Source organism: Cetorhinus maximus, chromosome 4, assembly GCF_964194155.1.
Source record: "Cetorhinus maximus chromosome 4, sCetMax3.hap1.1, whole genome shotgun sequence".
Taxonomy (NCBI): Eukaryota; Metazoa; Chordata; class Chondrichthyes; order Lamniformes; family Cetorhinidae; genus Cetorhinus; species Cetorhinus maximus.
The window spans coordinates 45,378,664-45,397,874 of NC_135882.1; the positions used below are offsets into that span (position 1 = coordinate 45,378,664).

The 19,211-nt window shown below is 41.3% G+C and overlaps 1 protein-coding gene across 1 annotated transcript in view; it reads right to left on the bottom strand.

Moving 5' to 3' along the window:
* fbxl2 (F-box and leucine-rich repeat protein 2) overlaps nt 1-19,211 on the bottom strand; it is a 225,953-nt gene that overhangs the window by 115,641 nt on the left and 91,101 nt on the right. The window contains exons 6-7 of the mRNA XM_078540126.1: nt 11,337-11,405; nt 11,159-11,254 (exon numbers count right to left, since the gene is read on the bottom strand). Of these exons, the coding sequence (XP_078396252.1) occupies nt 11,159-11,254; nt 11,337-11,405 (165 nt within the window). The remainder of the gene's footprint in view (nt 1-11,158; nt 11,255-11,336; nt 11,406-19,211) is intronic.

Here is a 19,211-nt window from a genome sequence, read left to right on the forward strand (position 1 = left end):
TACTCAGTTGAAATCACGAACAGGGCAACAAATGTCTGCCTTGCCAGAGACACCAGCAACTACAGAAATATATAATTTGTTCAATCACAGCTCCTATATCCCTTCACTACCTTTTCATTCATCCACTTATCCATTCAAGACAGTTTTTCCCTCACCCTGTGGGTGAATGACCCAGCTACAACTGTGTAAAATGTTTCTGTTGCTCCTTGAACTAAATCTAAGTTTAGATTTGTATCTATGACCTCTTATTCAAGACATCTCAACTAATGAGTCCAATATAACTTCCTCAGAACTGAAGAGGCAGAAATGTGATGGGCTTTGTGCTGCTGAAAAAGGGTGAGGGTCAGGTGAAGCAAAAAGGGAAGGTCAGGGATAGGTTAGAGGACAGGGAGATTAAATTACAAAGATGTCATGGAACAAAAGGCAGAGTGAATGGTAATGATAGTAAAGGAACAAAGCATTGGTCCATTCCCACTCTCTTTGACTTTTGTTCCATGTGTCACGGACAGGAGGGGGCAGTTTAAGTTAAAGAGCCCTGATTTCTCCTCACCCACCCATCCGTAAAAAGGTGTTTTTGATTTCCCTTTTCTAAGTGATGATGTATTTTCCCCCAACCTTTCAGTTTTTGGAGTGATACAATCCTCCATTAATAACCCTACAGCTAAGTCGAGATAGGATAAAATCAGAGGGTTAGTTATTTCTAAAACGCAGGAAAGGGGTTTGTACATAGTCCCCGTACATTCACAATAAAAGAGAGAGATAAGGGAAAGACAGGCATACAAGGCAAAGACCACAGACAAAATAAGAATTATTGTTCCACGAGTTCAGAGTCTAGAATCAAAAGTCCGATGGTCTATTCCTTCAGAGGAAACTGATGTGGAGTATTCCACTTTTCCAGTAGTGCTGACTTCCACGACGGGACAAGCATACAGATGAATCAGCCTTGCAGTAGGCACTGGCACTGAAGTTTAGACGTTCCAGTAGAAACAGCATAGATGAGGGCCTGGGCCAGGCAATTTAAAACCTGAACAGAGCTCTGGTTCCAATGCTGCTTTGTTGATGGAAGACTGCCTGGATTCAACTCCTCAAGACAATATTAGGGGGTGGGGGATATGTGATATAATTCCCATTTCTTCCCTTTGGTTTGGACAAAGGGTGTATATTCCTGGTCTGGATTCTTCAGATGGTTAATGTTGCATCCATTATTGAGTTTCAGCAGCTTCAGGGCCCCTTTGTCTTCACAGACATATCTCCTCCATTGGTCAGAGCTCTGCCTTAGAAATGTAAAGGGCCTTTGTACATTTCCTTGGAATTGGATTTCTGCAGTCACAGGAGGCATTAGCACCTCTTTAGAGATAATGGGAACTTTGCTGTTTTCTGAAGGCTAGAAATTCCTTTTGTGTGAGCTATAGCTAGTCAGGCTTCAGCCCCACCCTCTAATCTTTCCCTGACCTTTCCTTTTTGCTCCACCTTGACCTCCAACCCACTTTTCAATAGCATAAAACCCATCACATTTCTTCTTCTCTTCAGTTCTGGAGAGGAGTCATATTGACTTCGAAATATTAACTCTTTTTCTCTCTGCAGATGCTGCCAGACACTGTTTTTATTTCAGATCTCCAGCATCTGCAGTATTTTGTTATCTCAACAATTGGATTTACAATTTGAAGAGACCCATTAGGAACTATATTTATACACAGCATTTCATCAGACTGATTTACTAGCAAATATGAGCTTCAGTCCTAGTCACGTGGACTTCTATGGAGGCTGTGGCATTCTATTATAAAAATGCTTATAGAATACTAACATATCCCATTGTGTTCCTCACAACTAAGTTAGATGCTTTCTAAAGGTAGGACAACCTAATGCATTGTCCTGCTACTAAAATGCAGTGGTGCAACGTCTAACCTGCTGTTACAGGAGCACTGATTGAGGTGGGAATTTAATTGACCATCAAGCTGCAGATTATAACTCTAGCTTTCTTGTGTACCTGATTGGCAAGATGAATCAGCAATTAGGCAATGGCCCAGATTTTGTTTGGAGTAAGAGGGGTGAACAGTACTGTTATATTCAAGTAAATCAGGTATCAGCTTTCAGAGTACAGACATACACAACTCAATTCAAAAATCCAGAAGTGAAGTGGCGGTCCAAGTTACCCTGCTCCTCTGCAAGCTACATTACAATGATGCCTCACTATTAGGCTTAGTGTTGAAATCAAAGAGCATGAAGTTTCAGAACTTACCCACAAGTTACCCATTAAACACCATGAAGACCTTTAACCCGGAAGCAGTACAGTAAGGAAAATTTGTCATTTCTTCAAAAAGCTTCTAGAAATTTATTATTTTTTTTTTAAAAAAAGATTTGGATGCTGTGTAGCCAAAGACAAAGAAGCTGCATCAGAGGAAGAACAGAGAAGGCACCTTTACAAGGAGCTGTCTATGTAATACAGTTAAAAGAGACAGAAAGCTGAAGATAGGGTTTGAGCAAGGATTGCGAATTGGATAATTCCACTGCTGTGCTTCAGCTTTGCCAGAGCCGACCAGATCGTTTAACGAGGTTTATTAAACAAGTCAGCTAAAGAAGTGTCTGGGGAAGCTGTGCCATCAAGATCGTCATGAACCTAGCAAAGGTGGTTCTGTAGGAGTATGCCATTTGGGTGATGATCGTCTCCAGGAAACTCAGAAGGATTGGAGCTACTGTTGCAGGTGACTTGAGGACCAAATCCATCGAGTGAGAAAAGTGAGGGATCCGGGGTACCAGGGGCCGAGTTGGAAAGACAGATTGCACATTTGTGCTGCGGGTGATGCAATTGCTTGTAATCTCATGAGATAGTCTTTGCTATAGTTCAGTCCAACTGTAATTTGCCTGTTAATTCATGCTTAATTTATATTGGATCTGATTAGTGTTAAATTTACAAAAAGTGAGACCTTGTTAGTAATTTATTTATTTGGGGTTCATTTGGCAAATTTAGTTACTTTGTCTTACGATTCCCCCATAGGGATCATAACAACACACCAGAAAAAGTTAGGACAGTGCATGCAGGAACAAGTAAATTTTTTTTTTCTAAATAGCGTGATAAGTCAGTTACTCCCCAAACAACCTCACTAGCCCTGAAAAGTTAATTTTGCAATTATACAGTCTCATTCCTTCAAAATTTAATTTGTGTTAGAGAATTGAAAAAAAAATTTTTCACATTTATCCAATCTGTCACTTATCACACTCTCTCTCTCTATCCATCTTTCTTTTGTTTTCTGTACATGATTTAAATTAATACTTCTTGGTTTTGACAGTGGGGCTGAATTATCCCAAACCATTGACGACAAGCTGGGAGGTGAGAAGGATGGCAACGTGGCGGGTTGAGGCATTGGGAAGGGGTGCCCATCTTGGGCCACTGGCAACATGCTATAGTGGCAGGGGGTGTTAGCAGATTGGCTGCCCAGTGGACAGCAAATTAAGTATTCAATAAAGGGCCATTTCCCATCTTCACATCTCCACATTGAGGGCCCACCACATGGGGAGCATAGGAACAGAAGACCATTCAGCCCAACGAGCTGCTCCGCCATTCAATACGATCATGGCTGAACAAACACCAATGCCGTTTACCTACGCTATCCCCATAACCCTTTACATTATTGTTAATCAGAAATCTATTAATCTCTACCTTAAACATACTCAATGACTGAACTTCCGCGGCCCTTTGGGGTAGAGAATGCCAAAGATTCACAAGCCTCTGAGTAAAGGGAGATTTCTCCTCATTTTAGTCCCAAGTGGCTTCCCCCTTATTTTGAAATTGTGTCCCCTGGTTCTGGACTCCCCAACCAGGGGAAACATCTTACCTGCACCTACCCTGTCTATGCCTTTAAGTATTTTGTAGGTTTCAATGAGATCACGTCTCATCCTTTGAAACTCCAGAGAGTACAGGCCCAGTTTCCCCAAAATCTTAAGACAATCCCGCCAACCCCGGAACAAGTCTGGTGAACCTTCGTTGAACTCCCTCTATGGCAATAATATCCTTTCTGAGGTAAGGGGACCAAAATTACACATAATACTTCAGGTGCATTCTAACCAAGCTTCTATACAATTGAAGCTAAACTTCACTACTCCTGTACTCAAATCCTCTTGTGATTCCAATAGCCCTCCTTATTGCCTACTGCACCTGCATGTTAGCTTTTAATGACTTATGGACAAGGACGCTCAGGTCCCTTTGTACATCAATACTTTCTAATCTCTTACCATTTAGGAAAATCTCTGCACATCTGTTCCTTCTACCAAAGTGAATAACCTCACATTTTTCCACATTATCTTCCATCTGCCATGTTTTTGCCCACTCACCAAGTCTGTCCAAATCCTCCTGTAGCCACTTTACATCTTGCTCACAACACCCAATCCCGCCTAGCTTTGTATCATCCGCGAACTTGGAAATATTACATTTGGTCCCCACATCCAAATCATTGATATATATTGTGAACAGCTGGGGCCCAAGTATTGATCCTTGTGGTACTCCATTAGTCACAGCCTGCCAACACAAGAATGACCCATTTATACCTACTCTGTTTTCTGCCTGCTAGCCAATCCTTAATCCATACCAGTATATTGTCTGCTATTCCATGTGCTTTTATTTCGCTACCTCCTGTGGGGTTTTTGTCAAAAGCCTTCTGAAATTCCAAGTATACTACGTCCATCAACTCTCCTTTATCAATTTTGTTAGTAACATCTTCATAAAACCCCAACAAGTTCGTCAAACATGATTTCCCATTCGTAAGTCCATGCTGACTATGCCCAATCAGATCATGATTATCCAAGTATCCATTCATCACACCCTTTAGAATAGATTCTAGCATTTTCCCTACTACTGATATAAGGCTAACAGGACTGTGGTTCACCTTTTTCTCTCTCCCTCCCTTCTTAAATAGTGGGGTGACACTTGCTACCTTCCAATCTTCAAGAACCATTCCAGAATCTATAGAATTTTAGAAAATTATCACCAATGCATCCACTATCTCTATAGCAGCCTCTTTCAACACTCTGGGATGCAGAATATCAGGTCCCAGAGACTTAACTTTCAGTCCCATTAATTTCTCCAATACAACCTTCTTACTTATACTAATTTCCTTCAACTCCTCATTCTCCCTAGTCCCTTGGATCTCTAACTCTGGGAGTTTTCCTGTATCTTCCTCAGTGAAAACAGACAAAAAGTAACCATTTAGTTTCTCTACCATTTCTTTATTCCTCATTATGAATTCTCCTGACTCTGCCTGTAATGGACCCACATTTGTCTTAGCCAAACACTTCCTTTTTATATACTTATAGAAGCTTTTACAGTCCGTTTTTATGTTTTTTGCTAGGTTGTATTCATATCCTATTCTCCCTTTCTTTACCTCTTCCTTTATTGTGGTCAAAAAACCTCCCAATCCTCAGGTTTACTACTATTGGTTACAGAATAAGGGGACACTCATTTAAAACTGAGATGCAAAGGAATTTCTTCTCTCAGAGGGTAGTGAATGTCTGGAATTATCTACCCCAGAGAGCTGTGGAGATGAGATCACTAAATATTTAAAGGAGGTAGATAGATTTTTGAAATATCGGGGAGTTGAGAGCTATGAGGAGCTGGCGCGAAACAGGATTTGAGGTCTTGGGCAGATCAGCCATGATCTCATTGAATGGCAGGGCAGGCTTGAGGGGCCGAATGGCCTACTCCTGCTCCTATTTCTTATGTTCTTGTGTACTTCTGGCAACTTTATAAGCCACAGGCTGAAACGTAATAATCAAGTCCAGCTAGTATTAATAAAGATTTGCAGTCAAGTATTTTTGAATCTACGGTGGGTATACAACCATAATTGAGTCAATAGTCTAAATTTCAACACTCATGTTTTAGCATAACACATAAGTAAAGGATGAAGCAGCCCTTTATCAGCCAAGCTATATAATCAGCTTTTCTTCAGAGATTGTTAACCACATGATTAGAAAAGTCTAAATTTACTAGTTGCTGTCAAAGTTTGCCATTAATTTGGATAGAATATAAAATTGATGAGTCTGCAGACAATTGTTTACAGCATCAAAATCAAAGGCCAACTATCGAACACTGAAACAAGAGCTTGTGGACAATGATGATTAATGGGCACTTTAAATGCCAGCATTTAATTATGTAAAAGACATGCTCATTATGGTTTAAAAATTATGCATGTATGGAAAACATTAAAATAAACTATACTGCCATCATTTATCAGCTTCATTAGTATTAAATAAAATGTTCAAACCTGTCAACTTGAGATCATAAAGGATGCGAAAAAAGTAATTTGTTGTTCCAGGACTAAAAAAAAAATGAATACAAAACAAGCTGTTTTTGCTGTGTCTTAAATACAAATTATTGGCATTTCCACACTCACTGGCCAAAATAAATTAGCGTTTTTATTAAATAGGATCACCCTTCCCCATTAAGGATCATATGTTGATTTGTATAAATACAAATTTGAATGCACTTATTTTAATGGCACAGAAATTGCCCTCTGCTTGCTTTACCCCCTCCATTTGAAAGACACTGCACTGGGGTGTTCACACTTCAGGCTCAAGCCAAGTTTGACCCACTTTATGATTTCCAAAGGCCTATCCTACAGCTCCTGACTGAAGAACCACCTGCCGGCAGAAAACAGCTAATCTGTCAGTGAAGAATAAAAGTAACAATTGGACAGCGCTGCTGGCTCTCAGCAGTAGTGGGCTGATATGCAACTCTCATCTCACTGCCAATGTTGTTGTTCTCCACTCCCAGTACTGACCTGCAGTATTGCTAATCCCTCAAATAGGTCACACTGGTTGTTATTTCTAGTCTTGATTGGAAGAACTGTAATTCCTACTTGCAGAAACGAGTACTTACCCTCACCTCATGCAGCACAAGCACACTTCTTTATTCTTTCACAGCATGTGGGCATCCATGGTTAGGCCAGCCATCGTTGCCCAGCCCTAATTTACCTTGAGAAAGCGGTGGGCCACCTTCTTGAGTTGCTGCAGCCATGTGGTGCACATACACCCACAGCGCTGTTGGGAAAAAAGTTCCAGGATTTTGATCCAGCAACTGTGAAGGAATGGCAATACATTTCCAAGTCAGGATGTTTTGTGGCTTGGAGGGGAATTTCCAGGTAGTGGTGTTCCCATGTACCTGCTGCCCTTGTCCTTCTGGTTGGTAAAGGTCATGGGTTTAGAAAGTGCTATCGAAGGAGGCTTGGCGAGTTGCTGCCGTTGTATATGCTACACACTGCTGCCACCGTACATCAGTAGCGGAGGGAATGAATGTTTAAGGTGGTGGATAGAGTGCCAATCAAGCAGGTTGCTTTGTCCTGGATGGGTGCTGAGCTTCCAGTTTTGTTGAAGCTACACTCACCCAGGCAAGTGGAGAGTATTCCATTACACTCCTGACTTGTGAGTTATAGATGGTGGACAGGCTTTAGGGAGTCTTGAGATGAGTTACTTGCCACAAAATTCCCAGCCTCTGACCTGCTCTAGTAGCCACAGTATTTATATGGCTGGTCCAGTTTAGTTTCTGGTCAATAGTAACCCTGAGGATGTTGATAATGGCAGATTCAGCAATGGTATTGCCATTGAATGTCATGGAGAGATGGTTGGATTTTCTCTTGTTGGAGATGGTCATTGCCTGCCACTTGTGACACAAATGTTACTTACCATTCATCAGCCTAAGCCTGAACATTGTTAAGGTCTTGCTGCATATGGAAACAGATTGCTTCAGTATCTGAGGAGTTGCATATGGTACTAAACAATCAGCAGTAAATATCCCCACTTCTGACCTTATGATGGAGACGCCTCCTCCTCCTCTGGTTAGTAGTTTAATTGTCCAACACCATTCATGACAGGATGCAGCAGGACCGCAGAACTTTGATCTGATCCATTGGTTGTGGGATCGCTTAGCTCTGTTTATCCCATGCTGCTTCATTGATGAAGCAGCTGAAGATGGTTGGGATAGGAAACTACCCTGTGTAACTCCTACAACAATGTCCCAGGACTGAGTGAATTGGCCACCAATAACCACAACCATCTTCCTTTCTGCTAGGTATGACTCCAACAGTGGAGAGTTTTTCCTGATTCTCATTGACTTCAGTTTTGCTAGCATTCTCAACGCTACCTTCAGTCAAATGCTGTTTTGATGTCAAGGGCAGTCATTGTCACCTCACCTCTGCAGTTCAGTTCATCTGTCCAAGTTTGGTCAAGGCTGTAATGAGTTTAGGAGCAGAGTGGCCCTGGTGGAACTCAAACCAAGCATCATCTTTGCTTAAGTGTTGCTTGATAACACTGTCGGCAACACCTTCCATCACTGGGAGGTGATCGAGAATAGACTGATGGGGAGGTAATTGGCTGGGTTGGATTTGTCCTGCTTTTTGTGGACAGGACATACTGGGCAATTTTCCACATTGCTAAGTAGGTGCCTGTATCATAACTATACTGGAACAGCTTGATGGGGCCACACCTAGTTCTGGAGCACAGGTTTTCAATACTATTGCCGGAATGTTGTCAGGGCCCAAAGTCTTTGCTGCATCCAGTGCCTTGAGCTGCTTTTTGATATCACATGGAGTGAATCAAATTGGCTGAAGACTGGCATCTGCAATGCTGGGGGCTTCAGGAGGAAGCCGAGATGGATCATCCACACAGTTCTTCTGGCTGAAGATGGTTGTAAATGCTTCAGCCTTGTTTTTTGCTGGGCTTCGCCATTATTGAGGGTGGGGATATTTGTGGAGCCTCCACCTCCAGTTAGCTGTTTCAGCTGTCCACCGCCATCACGAATGGATGTAGCATTACTGCAGTGTTTTGATCTGATCCATTGGTTATGGGATCGCTTTGCTGTCTATCCCATGCTGCTTCCTGAAACTTGCCTAACCGAACTCACCCTTCAAATCCAGACAAGCATGACCTCCAACCCTCAATCTCATGGCTGTGTCTACTGCGACTTTATTCTGACCAACCATCTCCTGTCCCTCCTCGCCAAAATTTTCAGGCCACCAATGCTGCTGCCTCGAAACCGTTTTGAGTCTTGATGCTGCTGCTTCATTTCCCCTCCTCCTTCCAAGCCCATGAGTATAAACATAAATGGAGAAGGATCAGGACAAAAGTGTGAATGCAGAAGAGAAGAAGAAAAGCAAAGAGAAAATTAAGAAGGGGTGCAAATTGGAGAAGGAAGGGAGAAAGAATTGCAAAGAAACAAAGAAAAAGTAGAAGGGGAGATGTCTATGCTAAACAACTCAATATTGATGAAAAAAAAGAGACATGCTGTTGAAGCTTTTCGTCTTGCACTCATCAGGACAGATTTGCAAGAATACCAATTGTCAAGGGAATAACAATTTATACTGCATGAGAAGAAAGTGCTGATTGATTGGCAAGTGGACTCTAATCAATCAGAGTAGAGGCATTGCCAGAGAGAATGCACCAGAGAACAGTTAACTGCCAAGCTTTTGTTAAAATTCAAACCAGGCAGGTATATTTTGATTAGGCAAGGCATTACCCTGGGGAACAAACCAGAGAATAGCAGTTCCTCAAACTTTTGTTTACTTGAAAAAGGCACAATGCGTGCACATGCTCCTTCTGTCTGCAAAGAACAGGATATTGTGTGAGAATATATGTAGCTTCTAACATGCGTAAGTGAACCACACTCAAGCACAACTCAAATTTGAATTGGTTTTCAGTGTAATTCTTAGCACAGTCAAGATTTTTTAGCAAGTGTTGTCCAATTGCGGAATCACATCTAACCTTGGATCTACGGTCTGTACTTTGCCTGTTGTGAACAGCCGAAAGGACATGCTGTTTGATACGATAGTCACTCATTGGGATGTACGGCCTACGTACCTGGCATCACACTTGAATTCATATACCACGTTTCTCATTTGTGTGATGGGCAGAACGCCTTTTTGGCTTGATGGCAGCATCCTATTAGTGGAAAATACCACTCGCTGCTATAGCATAGTAACAGCATGAAATGGCTAGCTTCAATTGTTGCTCAAATGTTTGAGACACCTTACCCTTCCAGGGTAATCTGAGGTAGACTGGGCTCTTTTCAGGACTGAAAGTGGCAGCCTTAGGCACATTCTTGAGTTTGCACAATATACAGCGAGCAATGATCTGATCAGGGTAGCCACTATCCTGCAGGATGCCTTTGATGCGCCCTGTTTCAGCATCAAGCTTGGAAGATGATCAAATGGCTTGGGCCCTTTTCATGATGTTGCCGACAAGAATCTAAGACTCTAAACAGCTAAGTATTTGATGTGATATTTAATTTTGATTGTGCCCAACTCAAAAGCAAGTGAATCATCCATGGTTCATTCAATAATTGTGGCACACACTCAGGTCACTCCTAAAAAATTCTGACTTTGCTGATACAATGAATATTAGCCACAGCAGATGCATTGCAGCTATGATATAGGGTTTTCTGGAGTTTTAAATAAAGAAATTTCTTCAGCCTAGTCTTTTGTCATAAACGATGTACCAAAAAAAAAACTGATGATTTTGCAATTGGAAATATTCCGGGCAATTTTTATAATCAATCCTTCACACACCATAATCATTGAACAGGTTTATTCATCTAGGCTTGTTCTTCATCTATGGGCCTATAATGAAAACTCAAACTAATTTCTGGACAGCTGGTCCCCACCTGATATAATAAAACCCATGATCCTGCTAATCTTGGCTTTAATCAATGAATTCTTTTTTCAGAAATAAAACATTGTTTCCATCTCTAAAATGGATGGCGAGAGCCAGATGGGAGACTAAACTTAAAAGCCTTGCTTTAAAAAAATTGAAATCTCTTCAGAAAAATTTGATTGAGTTGAGGGAATAAAATTAAAAGAATAATAAAAAGTACAGAATGAAACAAAGGACAATGATTTGAATCAAGTGTAACGCTCTAGTCTGGGTTGAATATTATAATAATATAGCTACTTCTGATATTTTGACAGCCATATTGCAACAATAACATTGATTGTTCTAATCAAGAGCTGGAAAGCTACATAATAAGCTAGACCAGGAAGACAGTTATTTCCCTGGACCTGCTGGCAGTCCTTAAGGTTAACACTTAAAACGTGAAGAAAATTAATGAAACAAAGTACTGCATCTTGTGGTTAAAAGATGCAAGAACAATAATCCAAGAAGAAAGCCAAATATTAATTACCTCAATGCCTTCAATGAATTGTTTGTAATAGATACACATGATGTGAGATCCAAGTTTTTCAGTTTAGTGCAGAATTTACTAAGGCTGATGCAGGTGCTGCCAAAAGAAAAAGAAATACAAACAGTTGTTGACCTTGCTAACAAAACAAATCAACCCAATGTAAACACATTTGACTTACCTATCATTAATTTTTGTGCAACCATTGAGGTTTAAATCTTCAATATTCTTACAGTTCTGTGCAAAAGTCCTAAGGATAAAAACAAGTTGCAGATCAGAAATATTTAATTGTAAAGTATTCTGAAAGTCATAAGCACTCTGGTAAAGTAGTTTTACTGAAATTCTTTTAACAGCACAATTTAGGTAAGTAATAATAAATAATTTTCAGTATATAGATGCATCAATATATGAATATATTACGCAATGTAAGAAATAGGAGAAGACCATACAGCATATTGAACCTGATCTGTCATTCAAAATGATCATGGCCGATCTTGGGTTTCAACTCCACTTTCCCACCTGCTCCCCATATCCCTAGATTTCCCAAGACCAAAAATCTATCCATCTTAGCCTTAAATATATTCAATGATAGCGTATCCACAACCCTCCGGGGTGCAGAATTCCAAAGATTCACAACCCTTCGAGTGTCGAAATTTCTCCTCATCTCAGTTCTAAATGATGTATGTTGCATTTAAGTGTAAAACAAAATTATCGCAAAAATAATAAAAGTTCTCAATCAATCCAAATATTAACCAGAGAAAGCCAAATTACACAGTCTACTTGTATTGTTGACTGGACAGATGTGGCTGACTGTTAGTGATAAGACTGTAGCAGCATGTAACCATAAAGAACACAAGTCGAGAAGCACAGAACGTAGTCAATGTTAATGTGGAAATTTCAGCATCAGTAGACACCAGGATTGTTCCCAAATAATTGTTCTAATATATATGGTGACAAATTGTAGGGATTGGAGACTTAAACTAGCCCAAAGAACTTGGAACAGTAAATAGTTCTCAGATGGAGATTTTTTTCTTTGAGATAGAAAGGACAGTGATAAAGGGAGAGCTGATGAGCAACACTGCACTTTTTTTTAGTTGATTAGCACACAAGTAATAATGCAGGAGACAGACATGGTAGAACATGCAAGAGAAAGAAACTGGATACAAAATGTGGTCTGGAACAAGATTTCATTGGGGCTATACCTTGGAGTGGTTGCAATTGTGTTTCAGGCTGAACAATCTTGTCAATGCTGCTGCAGGGGATCCAGAGCTGTAGTCCCGATTGTGATACAGGTACGCTCAGAAAACACTGCACTCTGCGCAAAAGAGAGAATCTGGGGGTATGAGCAAGGCTTAAGGTGGGAGGGAGTAGGGCCGGATGAAACTACATACAGTTTTGAGGTGAGCACATAGGCTGACTCAGCATCAAGACTTAGATGATCTGTTTCTCAAGTTCCATTCCTAATGATTGCAGCTAAGGGTAGACACATGTTTTTTCCACAAGTCTCATGAGCACCTTTGCACTTTCTCTCTATACTCTTCCCATAAGCCACAAGGTGCCCAGGATGCACCCATCAGCTGAGCCCTAGCATCTCTCCCTGGCCCTCAGGGCATTTGGCTTTAGAGCTAGAGACTCCATCTACACCCACCATATTAACACGCAGTACAGAACTTAGCAACAACTGCAGCACCATCCAGTTCTCATTAATAACCATTGAAGTTATGAGGGGAAAATGTTAAATAGAAATAACCAGCATAAACACTGTGTATGTGCACTGCTCAACACCAGCAGGGTCTCTACTAGTTTCCAATGGAGTGTCTCATCCAACAAAAATGTTTAAAATACCCACATGCTTCCTTCTTTAAACTCTGAATGGATTCATTTTTGCAACCACTTTATTTAGGTAACATACACAATCTCCAAAAGTTTAACTGAGATTTCACATTGAGAGAAGGGACAGGGGTACATGTGCAGAGAGGGGAACAATAAACATTCCCACCTAGCTTTGTGTCATCCACAAACTTGGAAATATTACACTTGGTCCCCACAATCAAATCATTGATATATATCGTGAGGCCAGAGCACTGATCCCACTAGTCACAGTCTGCCAATGCGAGAATGACCCATTTATTCGTACTCTGTTTTCTGCCTGTTAACCAATCCTCAATCCATGCCGGTATATTATCTATTACATGTGCTTTAATTTTGCTAACCTAGCTCTTATGGGGTCTTTATCACAAGCTTTCTGAAAATCCAAGCCCACCACATCTACCTTTATCAATTCTGTTAGTAACATCCTCAAAAAACTCCTAACAGTTTCATTAAGCATTATTTCCCATTCATAAAACCATGTTAACTATGCCCAATCAGATCTTTATTATCCAAATGTGCATTCATCACATACTTTAGAATAGATTCTAGATTTTCCATGCTACTGATATAATTCTAACAGGTCTGTAGTTCCCTGCTTTCTCTCTCCCTTCCTTCTTAAAAAGCAGGGTGACATTTATTGCCTTCCAATCTGCAGGAACCATTCCAGAATCCATAGAATTCCGGAAGATGATCACCAATGCGTCCACTATCTCCATAGCTACCTCTTTCAAGACTCTGGGATGTAGATCATTAGGTTCCAATGACTTATCAACCTTAAGTCCCATTAATTTATCCAATACAATCTTCTTACCAATACTAATTTCATCCAATTCCTCATTCTCCCTAGTTCCTTGGGTCTCCAATTCTGGGAGGTTTCTTGTAACCTTCTCAGTGACGACAAAGTAATCATTTAGCTTCTCTGCCATTTCTCTATTCCCCATTATAAATTCTACCAACACTGCCTGCAATGGACCCACATTTGTCTTAGTCAAACATTTCTTTTTACGTACCTATAGAAGCTTTTACAGTTCATTTTAATATTTTTTGCTAGCTTACATTAATATTCTATTCTCCCTTTATCAATTTCTTGGTCCTCCTTTGCTATATTTTAAAATCCTCCCAATCCTCAGGTTTACTACTATTCCTGGCAACTTTATAAGCCTTTTCTTTTAATCTTTTACAATCCTTAACTTCCTTTGTTAGCCATGGTTGACTGACTTTTCTTTTTGGGTTTTTGTGCCTTAAAGTAATGTATAATTATTGTAAACGAAGTAATAATTCTTTAAAGATTGTCCATTGTCTATGTACCATTTTGGTCTATATACCTTTTAATGCATCTTCCCAATCCACCTCAGCCAATTTGCCCCTCATACCTTCATAATTTCCTTTGTTCAAATTTAACACCTTGGCTTCAGGTTGAACTACCTCACTTTCAAACAGAATAGAACATTCTATCATATAATGTTCACTCATCCCATAAGACTTTTTTAAAAACAACATGATTAATAGACCTTTCTCATTAAATAATACTTGATCTGAAGTAGCTTGTTCTCTAGCCAGTTCCTCAGCATACTACTCTAGAAAACCATCCTGAACATACTCCAGAACCTCATCCTCCACAGCATTAGTGTTCATTAGGTTTACCTAGTCTATATGTAGATTGAAGTCTGTATTAGCATATTACCCATGCTACATGCTTCTCCAATCTCCTGATTAATACCATGCCCCACACTACCACTACCGTTTGATGGCTTCTAAACAACTCCTATTAATGTGTGCTGCCCTTTGCTCTTTCTTAGCTCCACCCAAACAGATTCCACATTTTGTTCTTCCGATCCGAGATCCTCCCTTACTAATGTACTGACCCCATCCTTATTATCAGCGCAACACTACCTCCTTTTCCTAGTGCCTGTCCTTCCTAAATGCCGAATATCCTTGTATATTCAGTTCCCAGCCTTGGTCACCCTGCAGCCATGTTTCCATAATGGCAATTAGATCACACCCATCGACCTCTTAGTTGTGCTTTTAAATCATCTACCTTGTTGTGAATGCTGTATGCATTCAGGTAGAGTGCCCTTAACTTAGTCTTTTTGTCATTATTCCGTAAGGTTTAGTTGATGCTCGCCTTAGTTTTGCCTGCCTTCTAATTTCACTTGCCACTTATCTACTTCCCATTACCAACTTTACTTCCTTCCAATTTGAGCTACCCCTCAGGTTCCCATTCCCCTGACAAGCTAGTTTAAAACAAAAACAAAAATTGCTGGAAAAACTTAGCAGGTCTGACAACATCTGTGGAGAGGAAGACAGAGTTAACGCTTTGAGTCCGTATGACTCTTCATCAGAACTAAAGAAATAGAAATGTGGTGAAATATAAGCTGTTTAAGGGGGGGGGGTTGGACTGGATGAAGCTGTATAGAGGGCCAGTGATAGGTGGAGGCAAAGGAGAGATTGCCAAAGATGTCATAAACAAAAAGGTCAAAGGGGTGTTGACATTAGCTAAAGGATGTGCTAATGGTGACATTAAGGAGGATGAGCAAGTGGCAGATGGCCCTAGTGGGGGTGGGGTGGGGTGGAAGGGATCGAAATAGGCTATAAAGGTGGAGATAAAACAATGGATGGAAATAAATTTTAAAAATAATAGCAATAGGTGGGAAAAGAAAAAAAAATATTAAAAAATATAATAATTATTAGAAAAAGGGGATGAGGATGGAGGAGAGAGTTCATGATCTGAAGTTGTTGAACTCAATGTTAAACCTTCCCCAACAGCACTAGGCAATCTCCGTGAGGATATTAGTCCTGATCCTGTTAAGCTGCAACCCATTCAGCTTGTACAGTTCCCAACTGCCTAAGAACCGTTCCCAATGCCTCAGAAATCTGATGCCCTCCCTCCTACACCAATTCTCCAGCTACATGTTCAAATCACTCGATCGGTTTTAAAATTAGGGGCCGCCCTTTTAGGTCAGAGATGAGGAGAAATCTTTTTCACTATAAAGGGCTGTGCGATTTTGGAACTCTCTGCCTCAAAAGGTGGTGGAGGCAGGATCATTGAATACTTTTTAAGGCAGAGGTAAATAGATTGTTAGGCAAGGGAATCAAAGGTTAACGGGGTTAGATAGGAATGCGGAAATCAAAACACAAGATGATCAGCCATGATCTTGTTGAATGGCGGAGCAGGCTCGAGGGGCCTAAGGGTCTACTCCTATTCCTATTTATGGTTTTATGTTCCTATTCCAATGCTCACTAGCATGTGGCACTGGGAGTAATCCTGAGATTATTGCTCTCGAGTTCCTGCTTTTTAATTTCCTTCCCAACTCCCTAAAAATTGGCTTTCAGGACCTCATCCCTCTTCCTACCTATGTCATTGGTACCAACATGGACCCCAAACTCTGGTTGTTCACCTTACCCCAGCAGGATGTCCTGCAACTGCTCTGGTGACATACTTGACCCTGGCACCAGTGAGGAACACATCATCCTGGAGTCATGTTTACTGCCACAGAAATGCCTCTCTGATCCCGACTACGAAACCACTATCACTATTGCACTCTTCTTCCTCCCCTCTTGTGCAGCTGAGCCATCTGTGGAGCCACAGACTTGGCCCTGGCTGCACTCCTCTGAGGAACCATTGCCTTCATCAGTATCCAAAATGGAAAACCGATTAGCAAAGAAATAGTCTCGGGGACCTCCTGCACTACCTGCCTGGATCTCTCAGACTACCTGGCCACCACCCACTCTCTCCTTGCCTGCATGCTGTTAACCTGTGGTGTGACCACCTCCCTAAACATGCTATCCACGAAGTTGAGTCTCATGGATTCAGCACAATGACTCCAGCTGCCACTCGAGTTCTGAAGCCTGGGACTCGAACTTCTGCAGTTAGTTACACTTCCTGCAGGTGTGTTCGTCTAGGACACATGGTGCATCCATGGCTTCCCACATACGGCAGTATGTCCATTCCACTCAGCCGAGTTGCCCTGCCATACCCAAACTTTAAAAATCTTAGCAGTTACTCACCAATCAACAACTTCCCCTGTAGCAAAGTAAGAACCAGCTACAGGAGGTTGAAAAAAATGTGGAAAAAGAAGCACCTCCTCCCCTCTTCACCAAACTCCCTCACTCACCAAACTCTACTTTAAACTCTCAAATGCATCCAAAGCAGTGCACACACAGGGGCGGGGCACTCGGAGGGGAGGCTGGGTGTACACAGAGGAGGGACAGGTGTGCATGGAGAGATGGAATTTGTCACAAGACGAATTATTGCTGAAAAAAGAGACGTTGAAGCTTTTCATCTTGTACTCATCAGGACACTTCGCAAGAATACCAATACAAGGGGAAAACAACAATTCATTCTGTATGTGAAGGCTCGGATTGGATGTCGTGGGCTCTGATTGGTAGAGGCGTTGCCATGCAGAATGCACCAGTCATGGTGATTGACAGTTAACTGTCAAGCATTGTTTGAACTTGGCAACCTGCACAGTTGAACTCAGTTTTAATGACACGATATATGCCCAAATAGATAGTGTTGCCATGGGATCCCCTCTAGGCCCAGCTCTCGCAAACATCTTTGTTGGGTTCCAGGAGAAATGGGTCTTTGATGGAATGACACCTAACCTCCTACTCCTCGTATATTTCCAACGTGAGGATGATACGTTCACTATATTTAATTCCACAGCTGCATGTAATAATTTCCTTATGTCTTAATGGGCTCGTGAACTCCCCTTCCTTGACGTACTAGTTGAGAACTCTGCTGGAAGTTCTCCACCACAGTCTACCTTAATTAGTCAATATACGTGTTGGGATTCCTACAGTTCCACGTGCTAAAGGACTGGTCTTATCGGCAACCTTGCAAATAGGGTCAGAGCCATTTGTTCATTGTGCAGACTTGATGCTGAAATAGGGTGCTCATCAAAGGTACCCTGCACGATAATAGCTACCCTGATTAGATCATTTCACGTTTTATATTATGCAAACTCATGAATGGGCCTAAGGCCATTACTTTCAGCCCTGAAAAGTGCCCAGTCTATCTCACCTTGCCCTTCCAGGGTAATCTCTCAAAAATTTGAGCAACAGGTGAAGCGAGCTGTTTCACACTGCTACTATGCAGTTGCAACAGGAGTGGTATTCACCAGTAACAGGGCGCTGCAGTCTAGCCAAAAAGACGTTCTGCCTATCACACAAATGAGTAATGTGGTATAAGAATTTCAGTGCCAGTGTGATGCTAGGTATGTAGGCCTTATGTCCCAAACGCTGGCGGATCGTGTCAAACGGCATGTCCCAGCCGCTGTTCGCAATGGGCAAGGTACAGACTGTACCCTGTGCTTGCAAAACTCAAAACACAATGCCCAACATTAGATGTGATTCCACAATTAGACACGTTTGCTAAATAATCGTCAATGTGCTAAGAATTACAGTGACAACCAATTTAAGATCGTCGATTGGGCTTGCAGTGCAGCACATTAGCGTGTATTGGAAGCTACATATATTAATACACAGGACCCTGTTCTTTGCAGACAGAAAGAACATGTACACACACTGCACTTGTTTCAACTAAACAAAATAAGTGACATCCATTCACTGACTCATTCCAGGGTCCAATCAGGATCAAGCTGCCTGGTTTAAATTTCAAACAATGCTTGGCAGTTAACTGCCAGTCACAATCAGTGGTGCATTCTCCATGGCAACACCTCTACCAAAGTCCACTTGCCAACCAATCTGCCCTCTTCACACACAGTATAAATTGTTTCCCTCTTATATTGGCATTTTTGCAAAGTGTCCAAAGTGCAAGACAAGAAGCTTTGACGTGTCTTTTTTCAGCAATACTCAAGTTCTGTAGTACCAAAAGACTACAAGAATAATTTATAGCTGGGCCATAAAATGATGGTTTCTATATTTGCAACGTTTGGCTCATCCATACTTGGATGTTGGACTGTCTGTCTAAAGCATAGAGTGGTCAAGAGAGATGGGAAGGTAGAGCTGAACATTGTCATTATTTTGCATAGGGAAGCTAACCTCTTAAAGCATAGAGTGGTCAAGAGAGATGGGAAGGTAGAGCTGAACATTGTCATTATTTTGCATAGGGAAGCTAACCTCTTACTTTCAGATGATCTCACTGAAGGGGCCAACTTGAGTCAGGGGTGGCGGCCACAATTAGATCTTGGAGGAACTTGGTGACTGAGACACTGGGGAAAAA